The sequence below is a fragment of the Leuresthes tenuis genome, unplaced genomic scaffold, assembly GCF_036924035.1.
Source record: "Leuresthes tenuis unplaced genomic scaffold, fLeuTen1.0.hap1 SCAF_4, whole genome shotgun sequence".
Taxonomy (NCBI): domain Eukaryota; kingdom Metazoa; phylum Chordata; class Actinopteri; order Atheriniformes; family Atherinopsidae; genus Leuresthes; species Leuresthes tenuis.
Genome location: NW_027325358.1, coordinates 3,653,266 through 3,677,529, shown reverse-complemented (window position 1 = coordinate 3,677,529; position 24,264 = coordinate 3,653,266). Strand labels below are relative to the sequence as shown.

The 24,264-nt window shown below is 43.5% G+C and overlaps 1 protein-coding gene across 7 annotated transcripts in view; it reads left to right on the top strand.

The window, feature by feature from the left end:
• Positions 1–24,264, top strand: part of rptor (regulatory associated protein of MTOR, complex 1) — a 195,466-nt gene that overhangs the window by 145,421 nt on the left and 25,781 nt on the right. For all 7 annotated transcript variants that reach the window (XM_072384159.1, XM_072384158.1, XM_072384156.1 and 4 more), the window contains 8 exons: positions 189–329; positions 2,028–2,183; positions 9,078–9,196; positions 12,891–12,994; positions 13,773–13,950; positions 14,033–14,143; positions 20,041–20,146; positions 24,110–24,224. In XM_072384159.1, coding sequence (XP_072240260.1) covers positions 189–329; positions 2,028–2,183; positions 9,078–9,196; positions 12,891–12,994; positions 13,773–13,950; positions 14,033–14,143; positions 20,041–20,146; positions 24,110–24,224 — 1,030 coding nt within the window. The remainder of the gene's footprint in view (positions 1–188; positions 330–2,027; positions 2,184–9,077; positions 9,197–12,890; positions 12,995–13,772; positions 13,951–14,032; positions 14,144–20,040; positions 20,147–24,109; positions 24,225–24,264) is intronic.

Here is a 24,264-nt window from a genome sequence, read left to right as displayed (position 1 = left end):
CCCTATGTCTGACCCTATGTCTGACCCTATGTTTGTCCCTATGTCTGACCCTATGTCTGTCCCTATGTCTGACCCGATGTCTGACCCTATGTCTGACCCGATGTCTGACCCGATGTCTGACCCGATGTCTGACCCTATGTCTGTCCCTATGTCTGACCCTATGTCTGACCCTCTCTGCTGATATTCAGAGCCCGGCACCCTGACTCCGGTGAGGGACAGCCCGGCCATTCCTCGCCTGAGATCCGTCAACTCCTACACCAACATCCGTACCGCTACCACGACCCGCAACCTGAACAAAAGCCTACAGAACCTCAACCTCAACGAAGAAGGTACGAGAGAGCAGTGACTGACGGGAGTTTTATTTCACTTATTCATCGAGTGAATGAAAGAAAGAAATCCAAAAGCTGACGTTTTCATCGTTAGACCTGAGCTTTAATGAAGTTTCCTTTCATCCCTCAGAGATTGTGACCTGCTTGCAGAGCAGAGACATTAAACCCGTGGGTTGAAAGTCATTCAAGTTCAGCTTTAATTGTTTAATTGTGGATAAATGCTGCGGTATGTAGATTATTTAGTCCTTTACACAAAAGATACATGCTTCTGGAAGAATAATGAGAGTTTTCCTGATCACTTCTTTATGCTCCAGCTGTGGAAAGCAATAATATCTGATTAAACTCTCAGATTTACTCATTCATTGCTGCTTCATATTCACTCTGAAACCCTGTGGTTGGTCAGTATATCCTGAGAATTGTTCTGTTACAGCTTTAAGAAGTGATCCTTCAGATTTAAGTGCCTGTGAATTACATTTTCTCATCAACTTTCTCATCATCTTACATGCTTAAAGCTTCTTGTAAATATTTGCAACAGGTTTCATAATAATTTGCTTCCTTCCAAATTATTTTATTCACCATGCTTCAAAAGTCCTATTTTCCACAAATTATTTCATAGTTTCCCTGACTGTCAGTGCCAAAATGTCTCAGTTCTGGCACTTTGCTTTTTATTTCTTTATATTTTCACACGAATAGGAGAGAAATGAGCTCTTCAGTGTGAGCCGGATCATTAGTGGAAACTGGGAGCAGGCCTGCAGCTCCTTTGCAACACAAAGGACTGATGGATGCAGATAGAAAGCAACACGGAGCTGTCAAAGTGCTGAATATTGTGGGATTTTTTCCCCTGCAGATGTAATACACTCCCCCAAAACATCAGGATTTAACACGAAATGTTCAGTTTTAGAGTTATATTGTCGGGTAATGGAATCAAATGCAATCTAATTAGCTAAATCACTGCCTTTACTGTCCCGTTCCTCTTCCTCCTGCTGGTTTGGGACAACAAACAGGAAGCTTACAGACAGTAAACAAACCAAAGCCTCCACCACAGAGGTGGGTTACAGAACATTCACTTTACAAATGGGATCCCATCCCAAGCTGCACAGCACTTAACCACACATGGCGTGTGACCACAGTGAACACTTAGCACTTAAATAACCCATCGCAGGAGCTTTTTTTGCCCTGTTTACATCAGTTCGTTCCACTGGAACATGCACATCCTTTTAATTTAGGCGTGCGTTGTGGTGGCAGAGCTGCGTTTTGAATGTTTCTGCTTGTTTGATTTGAAGAAAAGGGAATTTTAAGGTTTAATGTGGGGAAATGTGCAGAGAAAAAGAAAAAAGATGGATTATTTTGTTCCTAAAAATGGATTAATGATAGTGACAAGTCAGCCAGAAGGGCCTAACCTACGGCTGACACCGTGTCCAATCCACATTCTCAGCGCTCACTCCAATAAGCAGCAGCATTTGTCTTCAATAAGGACGGAGCACAGCGGGTCTCCTTTCTCAGCCTGCCGTCTGATTGGCCGACCCGTGGCGTTTGGCTTTGAGTGAGTCAGGGTAAATCGGCTGGACCCCAAGGCTGAAATGAAGTTATGAGCTTCGAGCTTCCAAGTATAAGAGCTGCTTACACTCCTCCCACCGCTGAGGGTTGTATTTCTGTCTCAGATCACGCTTTTATGGCCTCTTTCTGTCCCTCGTCCAGGCGGTCCGGCGGCCTTCTCTCCTGGAAACTTGAGCACAAGCAGCAGCGCCAGCAGCACACTGGGAAGCCCTGACAACGATGAATACATCCTCTCATTCGAAACCATCGACAAGATGCGACGGGTTTCCTCGTATTCGTCCCTGAACTCCCTCATAGGTAACAACTCTCCAGGAACTGTACGTCCTTATGTCCTGATGCGTAAAAACCTTAATTTCTGAGCTTTATAACCTGTTTTATCTCATTTTGCCGACTGGTTCTGAACCCGTTCCAGGGGATGAATTTTTAAAGAGCAGTGAATCGATGGACCCAGCTGTTTCGGGTCTTTTTACGCGTCCTATTCAGTGTTCAGTGAATAAACATTTTTCTGTTTTTTTAATATAAGACATCAGTCTATCCGGAGGAGACGTCTTTGTGTCTGAGTTTTCCACTTAAGGGACTGGATAGTGTAGTGGTGTGATTGCCACCTTCCATGTGGGAGACCTGAGTTCAAATCCCCTGCATGAAAAGTATTACCTCCAGTAGGGGTCCTTAGGCAAGACCCCCTTACCCTACATGCCTACCTGTAAGTTGCTTTGGATAAAAGCGTCTGCATAAACTTAAACACAGACACAGACGCTCCACAGATCTTTGTGCATCACATTCTGTTTGTAGCTCATTTCCCAGTTAACAGCCCATGGAGCCCACACACAAGTCCTCAGTGACCAAAACCAACCAATAAGTTGGGCTACGTTCATAAATTCAGTCTCAAATGATCACATTTTCTTAGTTTGTTGCAGAGTTTTGGGACAAAACATGGATCCAGTGTATATTTTAAACTGTTTCTCATGAATTCTTTCATTATTTTAGTGTTTCCTGTTAGCATCAGTGTCGTAAACCTGACCTTTAAGGTGCATAAACTGCCATCTCAGGAAGGAACACTAAACCAATGAGCTGCACTAGAGAGAAACAGACAAACAGCAGAACATGGTGGCACTTCTGAGGGGTGGGGACCACTGGGTGTCTCTGGGGGGGTGAAACCCTCAAAACAAGGACAGAGACGGACAAAAGACCTCCGACGCCAAGTGTGAAGAGGGTTTCCAGATGTGCAAAGGGCTTCAGAAGGAAGGGGGGGGGCTTTAAAGTGCTTTTTCTGATCACTGAACCTGCTCACTCACTGCTGCTCTCAGGTGATTGTCGTGTTGCTCCATGAACCCCGACAGCCGGTTTGTCCCCCAGCAAAAAGGCTATTAACTCACCGCCACTCCCACAGGAAAGAGGGAAGTCTCCTTTAGCCGCTGTTTCATCTCCTTTTACAAAGCAAGCTTCTCTGTCACCTCCTGCTTTGTGTTCAAATCAGAGACAAAGTCATTTGTTTCCAGCAGGTTCTCCTTGATTTCCACTTTAAATAAATGCAGCTGATGTGAAGTTATCTTATTTTTTTTAGTTACTTCTTCAATCCGTCTTTCATCCTGTAATCAGGATTTCATCCAATAAATTCAATTTAACAATAGATTTTCTGTTTTATTTGTTTCTTTATTTTTCTAATAGGCTTAATTACCAAAAAATAGATGAGTCTGGTAGTAAATGCACCTTTTCATGCAACAAACCTGACATTCGATGCCTGATTGAACCCTTTTAAAGGCCCATTGTGGGAGCTAACCGCTGGCTTGAGGCTCCTGTGTAAACAGGATAAAAGACACATTGGTTCTTCGCCCTCTAAGCTGCGGCTCCACCTCAGATGAACTTTTTAAAACTCCATCCTGGCATCGTGCCGCGTAACCAGGGGAGAGAAGGTGAGTGGATGGCAGCATAAAGACTCTCCTGAGTGCAGATTTATGTTGAATCGGTTTTTTTGGCTCACCTGAGACCTCTCTTGTCATCATGACTTATTTGTTCTGTGGCTTCCGTCTTCGGTTGTTTCATAAGACCTGCGGCGCTTAGGTCTTCATCTTGCCTGAAAACTGCATTATCTCCTTTGTTTGGTCACACCCAAACGGCCGTGTTGAGAGGGAGGTGCAGCAGTTTGGAACAAACTGAAACCATGAATGCTGAATGCAGCCTCTGCTCAACACTGACCTGTGAGATGGGAAACCTGTGGGAGGCAGAGTTGTGGCTTTTTGACTTCATACGACTGTGATTTGTACAAATCCTACAAGCAGCAACACTGGCTTCTCTGGTAGGCTGCAGTGTTAAAGGATGAAAACACAAGACAAAGAGTTTTTGTTCACATTTAGCAGCTTTGATAGCAGCTGAAGTCGTCACTTATTGGTGTAAGATGCTCCCATGAGAGCTGTGGGAGTCAACAGACACCGGACCAAACCCACTGTGAGCCTTTTAAACAGTGACCTGCATCCTGTGACAGGACAGAGGCTGAATGGGGGGGTCAAAGCGGACGTGTGATGCATTTACTGCCTTCCTGCCTCAGACTGATGCACCTTTCAGTCCTGAAGGTGATGTGTGAGAAGGCTGAAAGGCAGGCTGACATGTTTCTGCATCAGCTGCTCGCTGCGTGTAAACACAAAGATCCCTTTTCACGTTTTGCTTCGGCCGTAGTGCCAAGAGTTGGGACTTTATTGTCATTTAGATGCATGAAATACACCAAATTACTCACATTTAACCCACCCAGGTTGGCACCTGTTGAACGTGCACATGCACAGGGTCACACACTGGAGCGGTGGGCAGCCAATCACAGCGCCCAGGGAGCATGGGGGTGCGGTGCCTTGCTCAAGGGCACCTCGGCCGTGGCGGGGAGGTGGACTGACACCCCCCCAGCTGTCAGTTCACCTGCCTTTGAGCAGTGAGAATCGAACCACCAGCCTTCAGGCTACTGGACGACCCACTCTCACCACCTAAAAACACGTCTTTGTGAACCAAACAGGAAGAGCAGCTCCGCATCGTGTTGCTTGGCAACGATGTTTGACGGCCTAATTCATGAGGATTAGTTTCTTCCACCTGTGAGGAACAATCAAAGTGTTTGTTTCAGACACTTAATTATCTCTTTTATCTGTATTCAACACAAATACTGTAAATTCAATTCAATTCAATTCAGTTTTATTTATATAGCACCAGATTACAACAATTATCATCTCAAGACACTTAAGTAATATAGTCCAATTCAAGCCAATTGGAATTCAATTCATTGTAATCATAATCCAATTAATTCATATAGAGCCAATTCAAAAATTAATATCCCAGCTAAGGAAACCAACAGATTGCTCTTGTGTTTTTATTCTAAGGCACTGTCCATAAAACACTCTGCATTAGTAGTTTAGTTACTTTGAAAGGCTTTAAAAGCTGAATGGCATCATAAATGCTACAGTGGGCCGTGTCCAGCCGTCACTCAAAAGCTCACTCGCTGTTGATGGATTCGCTCACAGTTAAAGAAACGAGTCGGTGCAAAGCAGAGAGCTGCCAGAACGAAGGTCCGATCAGTGAGAATGAAGCAGAGAGAACTGATAACAGCAGAAAAGTGGCACCTGAAACACTTCCTGTGCAGATAATCCGTTGGTTTCAGTGAGATTTTCTCACATTTTTCTTTGATCTGATTCCGTAAATTCAGATTTCTCTGGGGAACGAATCTTTTAAATGTGTGGAAACCAGTTTCCTGCCTGTGATTGATTACGGAAATATATGCAGCCCCTTAGTTTTTATGGAGCCTTGATTCATCACATCATGCATCCCAACGTTTCATTACAAATACAAAGTGTCTCACTTACCGCTCTGATTTAGTGGGATAGACATCACCGCTGCTCACAGACTAAAACCTTGGGGTAGTTTCGTCTCTAAAGTAACGTTCAGCTGTGCTCTTCCACCTGTTTGCCTCTTAATTTACGCCGGCAGCAGTTTCCTGCTGTGTACTTCCTGTTCTGACACCTGGAATCCAACATTTGGGATGAACCTCAGCTGGCCTGTTTGGATCAATTCAGTCCGGTTCATCCTCTGGTGACCATGGAAGTCTGAATGGATCTTGATATGAACGCTAAGTTAACCCATGACTAACCATCCATTTTTCCACATCAAGGACTTTTTTTGTTTGTTTTTGTTTTTTTTTTAGTTATTTATTTGTTTTTTAAGTAAAAATTCAAGAGATTTATAAGGATTTCAGTAACAAATGATTCTCTGTCTGTCAACAACTGTTCATCTAGTCTAACACAGACTCAGCTGATATAGAAGTGAACCAAAATTAGTGAAGCATTGAGCATCTTCTGCTTTTAACTGTGTTAATGTCAGGGCGGAGCCTAAATTTCAGCTGGTATCTTCTTTGACCTCACAGCTTCTGGCTCTTAGGTTTGATACGTGACTTAGCTGCCAATTTAGCTAACATGCCTGTTACAGAAGACATCTTGTACAAGTTTAGATAGATTATTAAAAGGTTTTTTCTCCAATACATGCAGTACTTGAGTTTCCAGTTTGGAAATATTTTTTAAACAGCATCAACAAAGCAGTTTACATCCTTTAGACCAGGTGATTTTTGTGTTTTTGACAGAAACATTATGCAATCATGATAACGAAGGGCCAGCCACAAAAATCAATGCCGTTTCAGAAGCAGATCATGTAGACTGATGACAAATGACTCTGGGTGTGCTCTGATCCCTCGTTAAAAGTCCTACATGCGAACCTCAAGGACCTGAATTCACTTCTTTTGAGGCGCTCTCTCGTTGAAGTCATGTGATCAGAGCTGTGATTTGCTGCTTTGCACAGCTTTCACCTCCCTGCTGAACATGTTTCACGGAGCACATCTATCCAGCAGTCCGATGCGCCGTATTTTATGTCATCTGCCTGAATTGGAAGTGCAATAAAAGGAAAAAGTGATGCAGTGGTTCATTTAGCCAGCGGTTAACATCTTTACAGCCGCACATTCGTTTCACTGCTGCACCGTCTGCTGCTGCAGTGTTCAGCTGCTGAGTAATTTTCACCGCCACGTTCTGCCATGTTGGCTACGTGGAGGCAGCGCCGTGGTGATTTGTGCGCACCCGTAATGTGGAGCAGCACTTAAACGGGAGAGGAAGAGTATTTCACATTTATCAAGAGGCTGTTTACTGCAGCAGCTAGCATGCTAGCTAGCTGTCGCTAATCACATCCTGCCCCTCAAGCTGCAGCCTAATCACCTCTTTACACTCTTTCTCCCTCACTCTCCTGCCGTTTCTCTCCTTCTTTTTGACCATTTTCTCCCTCATATCAGAGCACACAAGTAACCCTTCCCTCTCCTCTTCCTCCTGCCTCCTTTGACATACCTTTTTGCCACCTTGCCGCCAGATTTCTTCTTGTTAAATATCCATTTCCCCAAGCTGTGGCTCTCCATCCTTCTTCCTCTTTCAATCAGCCCTCTCTGGTCTCCCCTCTTTGAAGCATGGGACTATTGAGCCTCCCTCCAAGTGCTCCCTATAGAGTAGTCTGAGTAATAAGTGGGTTCAGGCTTCAGTCATTCACAATTCTCCTTTGTACCATACAGGGTTTGCAGCTATAGGGCTCTTCAAAAAATGGAAAAAGAGAGTAGAGTTGTGAGGGGATGACAGCGGTCATCCTCAGAGGTCGAGTTTACTGGACTGCCTGCATGGTTGGAAATACCTGTGAGGGAGGAAAGGAGGAGGAGAATCGACATAAAAAGAGACACAGGAGACAGTTGACTGAAACTGTGAGAAGATAATTGACTAAATGCAACAGGAGAACATTTAGAAGGAGAAAAATGAGCAAGTGCAAGGGTCCGAGTAAGGAAAACATGCTCAAACAAGTAAAATAGTGCAAGTTTTCTATAAGAAAAGGACACAGATGGCAGGTTCAGGCTCTGAATAAACTGATTTCAAGAGGTAACTCTGAAGAAAATTATCGAAGAAACACAAAGTGAGCTGCAGCAGGAGAGAGAACTCAGTGTATGTCAGCATCCACTCTGCAAAACGGGGCCTCGTTTCTTTAAATGTTGTTTAAATGAGAACAAGAAACAGCTGCAGACATGTACAAACTTAAATGTAAAGAGCTTTAAAAGTGAATATCTGGTCTGAGCTCCTTTATTCTCCAGCACAGCCTGAACCCTCTGAGACAAGCTTTCTGTCATTTCTTTAAGGAGTCTTCAGGAATAGTTCTCCAGGCTTCTTGAAGGACATCCCAAAGCTCTTCTTTGGATGTGGGCTGCCTTTTGTTCCGTTCTCTGTCAGATGATCCCACACTGCTTCAATAATGTTGAGGTCCGGGCTCTGGGGAGGATTCATCCCTCCATAAGACTCCATAAGATTTTCAGTCCACTTCTTGTGTCATTTGGCATAGCTCAGCCTTTTCTCCCTGTTTCCCTTCCTTAAGAACGGCTACTTGACAGCCACCCTTCCATGGAGACCATTTCTGATGAGGCTTGGGCCAACAGTAGATGGATCAGCTGAAGGTCCAGATGCATCTCTCAGGTCCTGTCAGGTCACAGCTGGATTTTTTCCTCTTTCTTAAGGACATCACTTTCAGATCCTGTTCATCTGCTGTAGATAGTTTTTTAGGCCTGACACTTCTTCTTTTGTCCTCCACTTGTCCAGTTTCCTCAAATGTTTTAAGGACACGCTGCACACCATGCTGAGATATGCCAAGTTTTCAGCTAATAGCTCTTTGGGAATCACCTTGTTGCTGCAGAAATCCTATTTTCTGTCTGTCAAACTGTGTTTTCTTTGCTGTTTTTCATAGATGCAACTAAAGAAATGGGAACAAATGATGTGTCTTTGTGACAAAGTGCCTAAAGATCCAGTTTAAAATGGCTTCTTTGCTAAGTTGTCTGTTCTGTGTCGACACAACACTGGTTCATCCCTTGAGTTTGGAGCCTTTTTAATGCTTAAATGATTCATAGGTCAGAGGTTAAGTGGATTAACAAACTAAAACCACAAGAAATGGACTGAAAATAAGTGAAAAAGCAGCCAACGTCCAAAGAAAACAAAGCCTGGAGAACTGTTGCTCAAGAACACGTTAAAATATTATAAGAAAATCGGGCAAAAATATGAAGAAAAGAGGGCTGGATGAGGGTTTTTGAACCTTAAGCTGTATGTTAATTATTTGTTCAGCTTTGCCTGAATTTTTACTCATTCCTCGTTTCATTTCCAGGTGTGTCCTTCAACAGTGTTTACACTCAGATCTGGAGGGTGCTGCTACATCTGGCCGCAGACCCTTTCCCTGAAGTGTCTGATCTGGCCATGAAGGTCCTCAACAGCATCGCGTACAAGGTTTGTTTAGTTCGAGCAGTTCGAGTCACTCATGTCATGTTTCTCAGCATTTCTCATCATCATGATACTCGGATATAAAGAACGAGTTGTTAAAGGGGAACTCCGGTATTTTTAAACCTAAACCTTATTTCTGCACCGCTGCAGCACAGCTCATTCACTCCGGTAAGAACGTCCATCTTACTCAAAGTCGTCGTTCACGTCGTCAAAATCTGATAAATATCCTGCCATGTTGCACAAAACTATCAGCAGCAAACTCTGTGTGAAGTTAGCCGACTGTCACAGAGCACGGAGTGAATAAACTGTGCTGCAGGGGGGCGTGTGGATGAAGTGGGCCCAGTAGAGTGCCTGTGTAGAAATCCCTCCGTTAGCTCTCCTATAGCTGCAAGTAGCCACATAACAGCAGCTATGAGCTAACAGAGCTATAGCACACGTTCATTCATTCATTCTTCTTAAAGTATTGGTGAAATAAAGACAGATAATGCCTTATTTAGAGGCTGCATCCTCTAAGCCCCGTTCACTCCCTTATATGGATCTCCAGTTATCTAAATATCTTCCGAAGGACGCCGACTTTCACCAAACTGTTCTCGGTGAGCAGATGAACGTATTTCATGCCAGACATAAGGTCCAGGTTTAAAAATACCGGAGTTCCCCTTTAATCAGCGTTTTCTCTGTCAAGGTTTCTTACAGTCGTCCAGGATTTTATCTGTTTTTATTATCCCTGTAATTCTGAACTGAGAGTCCCATGTCCTCTAGTCTAGTTTTATGGGGGTGTTTTTAGGCTGTGTGTGTCTGTATTTACCATCATTTCTTTTTCACAGTTACACAGTGAAAAGACCAGTTTCCAGGACATGCACCCCCTTTTTTCCCCCACTGGCATTTGCTTCCTCCAAAAGGCCATTACTTTTGTGCAAATGCAATTAAGGGCCAATGACTCCCTCAGGCTTGGCACAGCACAGCACAGCAGAGCAGAGCGGAGCGGAGCAAAGAGGCTGCTGTAACTTTTGGAGCTATAATAACTGCTGTAGTCCACCAACCACACAAACCTGAGGATGAGTGTATGCCTGTAAGACACAGCTGTCCCCTCATCCACCTGGAGCCTCTGAGCCGAGGTTATGATTCACAACACAATGCCATCAGTGAGCAGCTCAGTCTGTTTATTGATTAAAAAGGAGGATTTGCTGGATGAAATCTGAAACCCTGAGCCCCAAAGTTCTCAGCAGACAAAATCCATGAACAGCAAAGACATTGATGTCCAGCCCACTCCACTGCCACACTGCATGGTTATTTAATAAGGAAGTTACTGCAGACACCTTTTAATGGATAATATTCCAGGGTTGTGTTAATTCTAACGGTCAGCACTCACTCTCAGACGTGAAAGTTTCCCAGATCGCTTGTTATTTACTCCAAAGGCCATTTGAGTTCAACTTGTTTTAATTGATAAGAGATTTGAGTGAGTCTCTGCTGTCGTGACTCGTTGCTCGACCGTCTCAGCTTCTCATTCAACTCGTCTTTGATCCTCGACCCTGTCTGATTGATTGTAAATCTTTTAAGAGGCCTGGACATGCAACTTGATTCAGAGTTTTTCCAGCTTTTGATTAGCTTGATTATTTTAGATTTGAGTTTGCGTCAGCAGAAACTTACTGTGACTCATTTGAGGTGATCTGGACTTGGATCTGCCACCATGTTGATTCATTTTGCCTCTCGCAGCTGATTCAATCATCAGGCTAGTCCTGCTGGGATTAAAGTCTCCATAAAACCAGAGTTTTGGAAGTGTGCAAAGTTAAATATGTCAAAACCAGAGTTAAAATCAACGTCTAATATCTTAAAATCAGTTCTTAAATAGTCTGGGATCCAGTGCAAAGAAGAGAAAACAGGCTAAATGTGGTCTCTGTTGTGATGGGTGGTGCCTGTTCAGGCCTCCGGAGCCGACCAATCAGAGCAGAGTTGGCTGTGAGCATCCTGCCGTCTGTTTTGTGGTACAGAAAGTTGAAGAATTGACCACATGACGGTGGTTCCACGTGTTCCACTGCGGCGGCAGACTGAGATGTACCTTTTAGAAAGAGACGTCTCCTTTCTTAAAGTTAATGACTCATCGTAGACAGAAAATTCATTTGTTTCTCTGCTGCAAAGAGCTGAGCAGAGACAGATTTATCAAAGAGTATTCATCAAAGTTCACAAGTGTTAACATCAGCCTAACAGGGAGTTCAGCTCTTTTAATTAGGAGTTTGAATGTCAGATGCTATTGATTTGAAACAAAGTGAACAAGGTCGGCAGCTAATTAAAATGTACTTGCTTCTTAGATGATGAAGGCATTAAATGCCTCTTTTAAAGCCCTCTCATGCAGCATCATACTTGGGTGAAAGTCATGGAGATTTTTGTTGTTGTTGTTGTTGTTTTTAATCCTTTTATTCTGGGGTGTTCAGCCTTTTGACCATAAACAGATGAATGGGCTGTAAAGTAGCAGAAGAAATGAGCCTCTCGCCTCCGAATGAGCTTTAATTAACCTAAACATCACTGAACAAAGGCCTTTAATATCTTAATGGTCTTTGGCTGTGCTTTACTCTCCCACATGTTTCTTTTTCTGCTGTTTGTGTACTTGATGAGGGAACGAGCCGTGGCAGGAGATGCTTTTTACTCCTTTAATTTACATAAAAACAAATCCTCTGGATCTTGGATGCAGAAGCAGTGAAACACTGAGTTCACCCTTTAACTTTTTGCCTCCATCTCCCGTGTATCTTACGACTGTCGCTGCCAGTAGTCGGTTTACACTCATTTGTTTGCTCGGTTGACTCACTTTCCGGGCAACAAACGATGGAGGAACTGAGGGAAAAGCAGGCTGAAGCAGCTGGTCGGAGTGGTTTAAGTTTTGCGTGTTAGATTCTGTGGAAAGCTTGTCAGCAGCCTCCTGCATTAGTGCAATGTTTTCATCACATGTTGGAGCTCATCAAACACCGATGACTAATCCATGAACACGTTGCATAAGTGATTTTAGCCGTCTTTAGGTTCCCTTCAGCAGTGCACGTGCTGCTGTCCTCACACAAACCACCAGCTCCTGATTGCCATGCACTCACCCCACAATACGACAGAAATAAGCTTAAGCTGTTGTTTTAAATGTACTTGGATGAGAGATGATTTCCACGCTGCCTCCTAAAGCCTCTAACTTAGATAGGTCCCCATCATAAATGCATAGAAATGCAAACATGTAGGTTCTTCTGCCTCCGTTTCAGCATTTAGACGCAAATACAAACAAAAGAAACTCTTAACAATTCTGTAATTAGCATAAAAATCAAATCACAGGCAATTCCAGCCAGTAGAAATGTGTTTGCTTGTGTTAACAAGATTTACCTTGTGCGGTTTCTCCTCACCTGGCTTCAGTAAACATCTCTGCAATTCATCAGCGATGCTTTGCCTCTGTTGTCTTTATTAAGTTTCCCTCCCTTCCGTGCAGCCATTAGGCAGCTCGCAGTGAAGAGGTTTTATTACCTGCTTCACTTAATGAGATAAAGTTCTTGAAATTTAGGCAAACTTTGTAAAGTGCTGCACTTCTTATGTGGAGTAACCAGATTTTAGGTATTGTTTCTAATCTTCACGTATTTGCCTGAGGAATTGTTTTAAAATGAGGAAACTTGGGTCTGCTTTTTAACTGGGAAGGAAAATGCAAAGAAACAGTGAAGGTAACTCGGTTTTTCCACAGGCCACGATGAACGCCAGACCTCAAAGGATCCTGGACTCGGGATCGCTGACCCAGTCGGCCCCGGCCAGCCCCACCAGCAAAGGGACACACATCCACCAGGCGGGGTGAGGAAACCTCTCTCACGCACAGGAAGGCCACCATGCACAAGCGACACATTAAAGCAAACGTATGCAGCTGACTCAGCCGCTCGGTGCTTCATCAGGACGGGGAAACAAACATAAGAGGCAAAAGAAGCTTTTATGTTATGATACAAGAGCGAATGGAACAGTACATTTCAGTGCAGATTTAGAGTAATTAAAGCTTTGAGCAGCATCTTTTATGGATTCTAGATTAAAGAGCTGTTTAGTTATGGTAAATTAGCTCATTCAGGCTTCAACCCTTTAGGCCATTTAAAGCATTTCCAGACTGTCGCTTTGCTCTGATAAAATCCAGATTTTTTAATAACCGCAACATCTTCTGACAAAATAGGCATTACAGTAACTTAAAGACGTCTGTGCAGTGATTTCAGCTGTATTAGAACAGTCCTCAGCGTCTGACATCACCTAACTGCCCACCTTTTCAGGTACACTAACACAAGAATGGGCATTTTCAGCTGGACTTAACTGTGCCTGCAGCTGAACTAATTGATTGAATGATGATATATCTCCCCAGCTCTTTGCATTCTGCAGCTCTTTAAAATCTGCAGATTTTTAAGTCTTTTAATTCACTTCCTGCTGTTTATCATCTGAATTTTGTCCACATCGTCCTCAGCAGTGGAATATTTTCCCAGTTATTGTAACACACTGCGTCTTATCAAAAAAATGGGACTAATATGTATAAATGTTTTCAGGTAAAAGGTTTGTCTTGATTCTCTTTACGTTGATTTCTCTGCCCTCTCTGCAGTGGCTCTCCACCCATGCCCAGCACCAGCAGCTCCAGCCTGACCAACGACGTCCCCAAACCCCCGGCGAGAGAGCAGCCGTCCACGCGGCCTCCCTACACGCCGACGCTGGGAGGACAGGCGCCGCACTCGCACCAGTTCCCCCGAACCCGCAAGATGTTCGACAAGGGGCCGGAGCAGGTAAAGGAGTCGTTTCCTGCTGGGAAAATAAGCATCAGACGGCAAAAAACTCAGATTGTTCGGTTTGTTTGTTTGTTTTCAGGCGGGAGAGGACGGCGACGAGCCGGGCGGTCACAGGAACTACATCAGTGCGGCCCTGCAGACCGGCCTGTGTGATTGGAGCGCCAAGTATTTCGCTCAGCCTGTCATGAAGGTAGCCGTCTCACTCCTTTTTACCTCCACTCCACTAAGAGTCAGATATCAACCCAAATAAAGCTGGTTACTAATGTCACTTTTAACCGCTTGTTTTACGGTCTCCAAGTTGGATGTCATCATAGATGTTTGTTCATTTTTAGGGCTGGGACTCGATTAAATTTTTTTATCTAATTAATTAATTAATTAGAGTTTTTTTAGTTAATTAATCAAAATTAATCGCATTTTAATCGCATATAAATATTTGAACTGAGAACAGTGAGAAGCATTTTTTTTCACTTGGATTTTAGTATATCATTGAATAATGACTGAATACAGAAGCTTTAGCAAGAAAACATTGTTTATTTTCAAGGTGGTACTTAACCAACTGTGCTCTTATCAACGCTTCCATCCATCCATCCATTTAAAAAAATAATTAATTAATCGTAATTAACACGTTAAAGTCACAGCCCTAATTATTTTACATTCTGCGGTGCTTTAGAGACTCAATGAGCCAGCCAAGTACACAAATGCTGTTATCAAATTAATTTTAGAATTAAAAATGGAGGAAACCCATCACTGTGAGAAAAAGTACCTGCTCTTAATGAAAGATGGCTGAGCTCCTTCATCTTACATCCACACGAGTGAAATGTAGAATTAGCAGAAGTTATTTTGCCAAGCTGTTGGAGATTAATGTTGTAACGTTATGCCAATATCCGATTTTATTATAATAGACTAAACTTTCCTTTTATTTTATGACCACAAAATCCAGTTGAAAGTGTTTTACATAAAGCTGAAGAGAAGAAGAAGAGCATAAAGATGCTAAAATGAGAGAAAACATCCACTACAACGTGCATTTAAATTGTGTTTATGAAAGCGGAAGCATTTTTATTTATTCCTCAATACTCTGTATCCTCTATCTGTTCTGTGGTAGTTGAAAGTAAAAGCGACATACTAATTAAAGTCCTGCTTTGCTAAAAAATGTAGCTTCTCACATTGCTAACATGTCCTTAAAAACACGTCACAAACAGGCTGAGGATTTCTGCTTTAAGTCTCAGCTACAGTCTCAGAAAGTCCATAGAATCTAAGTAAAATATAGGAAGAACCAGTCCTGACAGTTTGCAGGGTTGGGATTATTTTAGCACGATCACCAGGGAAAACAAGGCTGAGCGAGGAGCTCCGGCTTTTAGCCTTCAAGTGAGGAAAGTGAGCCATGAGCCCACCAAGAAGTGCGTTTCTAAAACTGTAGGCAGTAGAAAACATTTACATTTCTATTCTGATATTTTTGCTCGTATAAACCTTTTATAATTTAGCTTCCTCTTCTTAAGAATCGCCCTTTAGTTTCAACCTTTAGTGCTAGCGAAATGCTTCACGGTACGAAGTGCTAACAGACGTCATCTGCTGCCAAGTCACATGATCAAATCTATTGATTTACATTCACTTAATGAAGAAAAGGGTTTATTTTAAGTTGTTTTTTTTTATCTCATTGCAAAATGTTCTAAAAGAGCTATTTATGGGAAAACTGAGGTTTTTGAGTTTTTAGAGGATTAATTAGTGTTAAAGTGGGACTTTAAAAGCAGCAGGAAAAAAGAGCAGTCGTCGTCTTCGTCTTTGAAGTGGTTAGTTGGAGCAAATCCAGTCCCAGAGGGAGGCGATTCCAGCAGAGGGCAGCTTAATGACTAAAAGCCATTTCACCATTTCACTCGGGGCACCATTAGCTGACCGGTCCCTGCACATCTGAGGCATTTTCCAGGCTTGTGTTCAGTGTCCTTAAAATTGTTCCCGCACAGATTGACTCAGACAATGTGAAAGGCCTCAGATTCAGTTCTACTTTTAACTGGAAACTCATCCATCTCAGACGTTTTTCCTCATCTCTCAGCTGTGTGTGAACATCTGAAGTACCAACGAGGAGAGGAACAGTTCAGTCGTTGACTGTGTGAAATGCCAGATGTTTAAATTTAAATCCTCGTCAATAATGAAGTTATTTATCAGTATTCGTTGCTGCTGCCTCACAATGAAGCTGAGTTTCAGCCTTTCATCTTTATTGTCAAAAAACATTATTTCAGTTTCGTCTTTATTTAGTTAAATGAAGTTTTGTAGCTTGCTCAGACTTTTTATAGGTTGTAGCTGTTCAGTTTGAACACGAGATCGGTCTGGATGCTACCTGCATAGCAATTATCAGCCGACTTGTGCTTTTAAACTAGAAACTTTCTGCCAATGGAGCTTCAGCCTGCAGAGAGGCCTGCTGCTATGGGTGGGCCAGGTACCTCTCAGGTAGACATAGGGAGATAGAGGATGTGATGCTGAGTGTATGTGTATTAGGTTGCTATGAGGTCCAGTTGAATGACAGGTTGCTATGGTGATGCAGTTTGTTTTAGTGAGAAGGACTCAACAAAATTCCCCCCCTGAGATAAACCTGTGAAATGTTTTATTTATGACAGTGTGACACGTATAACGTAGCTGTGAAAAAGCCTTCCTGTTCAAAATTAGGCTATTTTTGTCCCATTAGATATGAATATCAATACATTTGCTATGGGCCTTAATTCCCGGTTTTTCCCAGAGTCATAGCACACTATTCCTGATTGGAGGACATGCAGAGATATGATTTTTGTGTCGGTCGGACCAACTGTGCGGGACCCGAATTCATGACAGAAACGGGAGAATAGTAATTATGCACAATAGGAATATGTGTGCCTTGATGCCTTTGGCATTGGCACCCATAATAAGGGGTTGCATGTGCAGATTGAATAGGAGTGGCCCGAGAACGAATCCCTGTGGGACTCCATCTAAATGTGACCAGAGCCGTAAAGTAACCGTTCCACAGAAAAAAAGAGCGGGGTCAGCGGATGCTGAGGTGCATAGTTCGCACAGGTCGCCAACTTTCTGCAGAGTCAATCGCTACAGACCTCCTAACTTCACGTGGCCTTCAGATCAACTCCAGAACAGTGCGTAGAAAGCTTTTATGGAATGGGTTTCCATGGTAACTGCATCCAAGCCATACATCACCAAGTGCAACACAAAGCGCCGGATGCAGTGTTGTAAAGCACGCCACCACTGGACTCCAGAGCAGTGGAGATGCGTTCTCTGGAGTGACCAATCACGCTTCTCCATCTGACAAGGTGATGGAGGAGTCTGGGTTTGGCGGTTGCCATGGGAACGGTGCTTGTCTGACTGCATTGTGCCAAGTGTAAAGTTTGGTGGAGGGGGGATTATGGTGTGGGGTTGTTCTTCAGGAGCTGGGCTTGGCCCCTTAGTTCCAGTGAAAGGAACTCTGAATGCTTCAAGATACCAAGAGATTTTGGACCATTTCATGCTCCCAACTCTGTGGAAACAGTTTGGGGATGGACCCTTCCTGCTCCAACATGACTCTGCACCAGAGCACAAAGCAAGGTCCATAAAGACATGGATGAGCCAGTTTGTGTGACTTTCTAAAAGTCAGACTTGATCCATGGGGATATAAACTGGTCTTGATCATTGTATTAAAAGAATGAATAATTGATACAGCGTTAATAACACACATATATTCAAAGTTTTATAGATTGCAGGTAGAGTTTTTACAGTTTCTTTCCTCATAGTTGGAGTTTAACTCTAATCCATGGACCACGACTCACAAGATTGGTTCTCTGATCAGTTGTCTCAAAATTATGAGAAAGAGTAAAGTTTGAGGTTGAAACGGAGGAGAAAACCTAAAAGTTTTGAAAGTGGAAGGCAAATCTGGTTTTAGAAATTCATGTGTTTATGACAGAGTGACAGAGCGCGAAGCAAAAGGAAGATTTTAGTCCAATGAAATATTTACAACAAGATGTTTGTGTGAAGGAGAACGCGTACAAAGTAGAAGCTGGAGATGATGAAAGTGAAATATATGAAAAGAAGAGCCGACACGGAGGGGCCGATAGAGGTGGGTGAGGAGGAAAAACAGAGGTGTTGAAAGGCGGCGTGAGGAAAAGGATGAAAAGAAGACAGAAGATGAAAAGCAGAGCGATGATTGGATGAGGAGGCAGAGGAAATGGAGGCCGGCGCGAATCTAAACTTTGTGTTGGCAAAAAATTCAAGAGCTGCCACGAAATCTGTGTGAGAGTTCAGGTTATCGCTGTGTCAGCGGCACGTGACGAAGTGTGACCTCTGACCTCTGTTGGCCTCTGTGTGTCCACGCCTCCGCTTTCATGAAGGAGACGAGGCCGACAGATGGCGATGAGTGCGTTCGGATGTGACCCTTTCTGTCAATCAAAAGGGAATCGTAACGCGAAAAAGCTGCATGTGAACCAGGTGTTCCTGCCAGTTCAGAGTCTGAAAACCTGAGATCCAGGTTGCTTTTCCACTGTTACATCCATCCATCCATCCACCCTTTTCCGGCTGAGGACCATGGTCTCGGATTTGGAGGCGCTGATTCCACTGTTGCGTGTTAAAATGTTTAAACAGGCCTGATGGAGACGTCATACATCAACGATTTAAACAACACGGCTCGTATTTAAAGGCAGAACTCAAACATGAGGCTGTTATCCTGGAGATGGGGGTTCAAGCTCCACATATTTTACTCCTCCTCTTATCAAAGATACTTTTTAAACACTGAAGCTCTTATAAGATGTTGTGCATTTAATTTCCTGCAGTTTCTTGTTAATTTGACCTACAGGTGTGCTTCTTTTGGCAATACTGGGGCAACCAAAATATTCAGTAACATGCAAACAAAGATCCTTCACACTAACACTGAGGGGATTGTTTCCACACCATCAGTTCACTGGACTCTTATCCATCGCTGATGCAACTGCAGAGTCATCTGAGTGCTTCTGGAGAGGACTCTGAGGTGCACAAAGCGGGGTTCCTGTGCTGACGACCACCTTCTCTGATACACAGTCCTTCAGCCTCACAACCTGCGGTCTGTTTGTGAGCTGCTCAGAAATCCGGCTGGATTCTTACGCACCAGCAGAGGCTGAGTTGTGTTAAAACCACTGAAGAAATGAAGTCTAGATGAGGGTGGGCTTGTTGAAACGGGTAGATGATGGCGTCTTCAGCCCCAGGATGACAAGCAAAGGACTTACAGATCTGCCTCAGTGGGTCGGAGTTGGTTATCGTCACACGTTTGAACGTCCATGCCGTGATTTTACTGCATATCCACAGCATGCAGAACTTTATAGAGAATTAGCAGCATTAGCAGCTGACCCTGAAACAACGGTATCATCCGGCTCTTATCTCGGTCAGCTGTGGGAATACGCCGGAGTCTTACCTCTTAAGCTGCCTTCTCTCACAGTCAGCATCCATAAACCCTTCAAAGGCAGCGTACGTAAATCATAGCTGGACCTGACTCCAGCTCACACAAACCCATTCTCCACATAGTTAAACATATTTATTAAGTATTGACAGTCTGAGGTGCTGAAACGTGTTTCCTTCAAAGCAACACACACAGAGTGGGGACACAACGGGAAGGTTAACGACTCGCATACAGATGTATATCAGCCGACTTCCTGCACATCTGCTTTATGTTAAACTGTATATTTACTGCAGGCTGTTTTCTTACGTGGACTCAGTAAAGTTTGTGCTTTTCAAATGGTCCTGAAGATGTGATTAGGTGTCCTTATAGTGGACCTGATAACTTGACCTATTGGCTCTGGGGAGGATTCATCCATTTTCAGTCCACTTCTTGTGTCGTTTGGCATAGCTCAGCCTTTTCTGCCTGTTTCCCTTAGAAAATGTGTTTGTTTCAAAGCGAAAGATGCTGAATGTGGAGCTGTTTGGAGCCAAGAAATATGCTGTGCTTGTTGGTGTTTTTGTCCCATTGATAAACTAATTACCCAGAGTTCTGACTCTTCCTGTAAAGCAGGGAGTGTTGTTCTTTGGGGCACTCATTCCAAGCATTGAGTTTTAATCTAATGTTCAGTTCTGATGCTTAAATGAGGTTTTTAACATCTTCCCCCTTTCACACAGATCCCAGAGGAGCATGACCTGGAGAGTCAGGTGAGGATGGAGCGGCAGTGGAGGTTCCTGAGAAACACTCGTGTGAGAAGGCAGAGTTGCAGCATCACACAAAGAGGTCAGTGCAACATGCGCTCTCTCTTTTTAATTAACACGTTTTCACTCAGAGAAGTTCGATTAAACCGAATATCAAAATGTCCTCCCAGAAGTTTTCTTGATATAACTAACCTCACATCTTACAGAAGTTTATCAATGGAGCCCATTTCATACTCAAGCTCTTTGGTCAGATCAAAGCAGCGCTGGGTTTCTGCCAGATGCATGTTTAATTGAATGTTCACTGGGCCTTAATAAGGGTTGTAAATGGATGGAATCCAAACTGTCCAAACAACAGCCCGCTGTGATTCTCATGGGCACAGAGCATCAATTTCTCAGAAATAATATAGTCAGAAAAACAGGATGAAACTGAGCTAAAAAACACAAGCGTCACAGAGGCGTTCGGGGAGCCAGGTTCTGTTGTTCTGTTGTTCTGTTTACCTCGGCCTCAGCTCCTGCCACAGTGGTGGAAATGTACCGCAGATACACAGCTGCTTCTACTCAAAAAACAGGTGGAAAAACAAGACTTTTCTACACCGAAACTTTATTCTCAGTGTATTTAAAGAGCTTTGAATTAAACTTTCAACGCTGAAGACGATTTTCTCCCCGTGTTCCCGCCTCTTCTGCACCGACGGCTCAAAATCGTTGAGCCTCATGCTTTCTGCTTCCATTCCAAGCAGCCAGACTGTCTTTTAATCTTTTAAAGAGGTCTTGAGCAATAGTTTTTCAGGCTTTCTGAAGGTCTTTCAAAGGTTTTCTTTGGACATTTTCTGCTTTTTCACTCATTCCTCTGAAAATGGTCAAATACAAGGTCTGGAAATGTGTTTGTTTGATTGTTTAGGCCAATTAACTCTGACCTATGAATCATTCAGGCAGAAAAAAGGCTCCAAACTCAAGGGATGAACCAGTGTTGTGTCGACACATAACAGAAAACTTAGCAAAGAAGCCATTTTAAACTGGATCTTTAGGCACTTTGTCACAAAGACACATCATTTGTTCCCATTTCTTTAGTTGCATCTATGAAAAACAGCAAAGAAAACACAGTTTGACAGACAGAAAATAGGATTTCTGCAGCAACAAGGTGATTCCCAAAGAGCTATTAGCTGAAAACTTGGCATATCTCAGCATGGTGTGCAGTGTGTCCTTAAAACATTTGAGGAAACTGGACAAGTGGAGGACAAAAGAAGAAGTGTCAGGCCTAAAAAACTATCTACAGCAGATGAACAGGATCTGAAAGTGATGTCCTTAAGAAAGAGGAAAAAATCCAGCTGTGACCTGACAGGACCTGAGAGATGCATCTGGACCTTCAGCTGATCCATCTACTGTTGGCCCAAGCCTCATCAGAAATGGTCTCCATGGAAGGGTGGCTGTCAAGAAGCCGTTCTTAAGGAAGGGAAACAGGGAGAAAAGGCTGAGCTGTGCCAAATGACACAAGAAGTGGACTGAAAATCAGTGGCAACAGGTCTTATGGAGCGGTTTTCCTCACACTATGCACAAAGAAATGAGTGTTGAAAGTCAGATTTTTCCTTAAAAAGAAGATCCAATCGCACCAAATCTTCCGGGTGCAGCTTCATAGGCAGCATGTGAGTGAGCGTGCAGATGATTCACAGTGATGAGAATAAGAGAACTGATTGAAATCAGTCCACAGCTGGAAAATCCTGCTCTCTGAGTGAAAGGATTTCTCTCATACACACACATTCATGCTCACAATCATTAAAGAGCCCGAGTAGCTGCATGCACCCAGAATCCCCAAGTGAAGTTCGAGCTTTCTCAAACAGAATAAATAACAAAGCCGACGTCATTGGCAGCCCCTTCCACGCACTCACAGAGTCACGAGGCGATTGGCGTCAGAGCCCAGCCTTGCTCTCTTTTAACTGCCCGCTCAATCATCGAATTCCCCTCGCAGTTTTCTGAAAGAGCTGGAAGGGTTGCCCTCATTCAGTCTGCTCCCTCCAGAGAGACGAGACGAGGAGGAGGAAGACTTGGGGCCGAGGAGTCGAGGAGGAGGCGGTGAAGCTGGAGATAAGAGAAGGAAAAAGTGATGAATAGTCTCTCAGATCTGACGTGCATGCGTCAGATCTGACGTGCACGCGTCAGATCTGACGTGCACGCGTCAGATCTGACGTGCACGCCTCAGCCCGCAGTCACAGAACCGAGCTCAAGTTGCCCTGGTTCCCGTCAAACTGCCCAAACAAAAGATGATGAATTCATTCTTCGCCCTGTGTGCGGTGGTCTTAGGATTGAGCCGGCGAACTTGCATGTGCTGTTGCCGTGACAACGTACAGTGCGACGAAGCGCCTGCACTCTTACTTTTATTTAAAAGCAGGTGTTTCATCTCCCCACCTCGGAGCACCGCTGCTTGTAGCCGTGATGCACGGCGTCGGGGAGGATCTTTAATGCGGAGCAGGCAGGAACCACGCCTTGCAACACAGATATTTCAGTTTTTGAGTGAACTATTCCGTGTTCCTCACCTCTTACTCTGCAGCTCCACGGCATCACGTCTGTTCTGTGCTTCACAAACTGCCCACGCTGTCTCGTGCGTGATTAAAAAGCTTTTTCTTGTTGTCCTGAAGCTGATAAGAACACATCGCTGAATGGAAGCGGTTCATTATTCTGACCTAGTTTCACACACATGTTAACCAGACAAATGTTCACTCCTGACACTTCGAGCGGTTCCCAACAGTTTCAGTTAGCAACTTTCTAACTTTTCATAAACTCAGGACTCCGGCTGTTTTAGCCTGTACTATCATACTTCTGCTTTGCACATTGTATAGACAGACTGGACAGTTCGGCCGTTGATTATTTGTATAAATCGCCTGGATTATTATTCAAAGGCTTTTTATCAATGGGACGTGACGTCTGCCATCGGTTTCTATGTTTTTAAACGTGCAATTGGCCGTGATTTGAAGATAAATCGCCTTCACAGCAGCTCTCAGGTTAATGTTGAACTTTGATCTTCGGTTGTAGTTCTTCTGTTTTAATAACTCGAACAATACAAAAGGTTAAGAATGTAGTTGATCTGGGGAAAGATGAACTTTAATCAAAACCACAGGTGCAATCCCAACATTAACTCCTCTTTTAACTGAACAAATTGGTATTAAACCACAATAACATCGTTCCCAAGCTTTCTGGCAAGAGTTTAAGCATAGAAAAGTCATTTTAAAACCTTTTACTATCATCCAGTCTGAGAACCAAAAGGCTCACAAAACACAGTGCAGACAGAACATGAAACGGGTCTGTTTATGGGTCAAATCCCTCATGCATGTACTCACATTTAGGGACGATGTAGCATCGCTGCTATGGAAGCAGTGTGTGGAGGTACCAGATCTGCTCGGGGCCCTGCGCCTGTTGGTGACATCACAGTCTATGATTGGCTGGACGTTGGCACGGTGACGTAAGGGAATGTGATTGGTCCGGACAACTTACTGAAGTAGTAAAAAAAACAACCTATTGAAGTCGTTTTCGCGGCTCTTCGTAGGAAACATGGACGGCTTTTACAAAGAAATCCAGCATTATCTTTCGAAAAGGGACTTCACCCCGAACTCATCTATTTCTTATGAAATGTAGTTTGTAATAAATTTGGAGTTTCTATTAAATAACCTCATATTGGTAAAAAATACTTCATTCATAAAATGTAAATAGTAAACCCACTACTTTATGTTTTCTTAGCTGTTTTTTTTGTGACTTTTATAGAAATGCTGACATGATTAGCTCAGTTTCCAAATACATTTTGTACTGAAAAAAAAGTTTTTTACGAGTGGCACATCTGGCAACCCGAGCACATCTGGTACCAACACCGGGGCTTTTAGACAACCTCGGAAATGATTTACTCGTCCAGCTTTTGGACTTCTGGCTGCAGCAGAGAGAAAGTGCAGAAAGAGGCACTTACCACCCGTCCAGGAATCAAACACGTGACCTCCCAGTTTTGAGAAATTCCCCCTTTTTTTTTTGCAGCTGTTCACTTCTGGATTTGTCCCGTCTATTGCAGGCATTTCCCGTCTGGATGATCAAATATTTATCAACCGCAACCCTGGAGTACCATCTGTTGTGAAGTTCCACCCGTTCAACACCTGCATCGCTGTGGCCGACAAGGACAGCATCTGGTACACAACACTGCATTAAAAATCACCTTTAATAACCTGT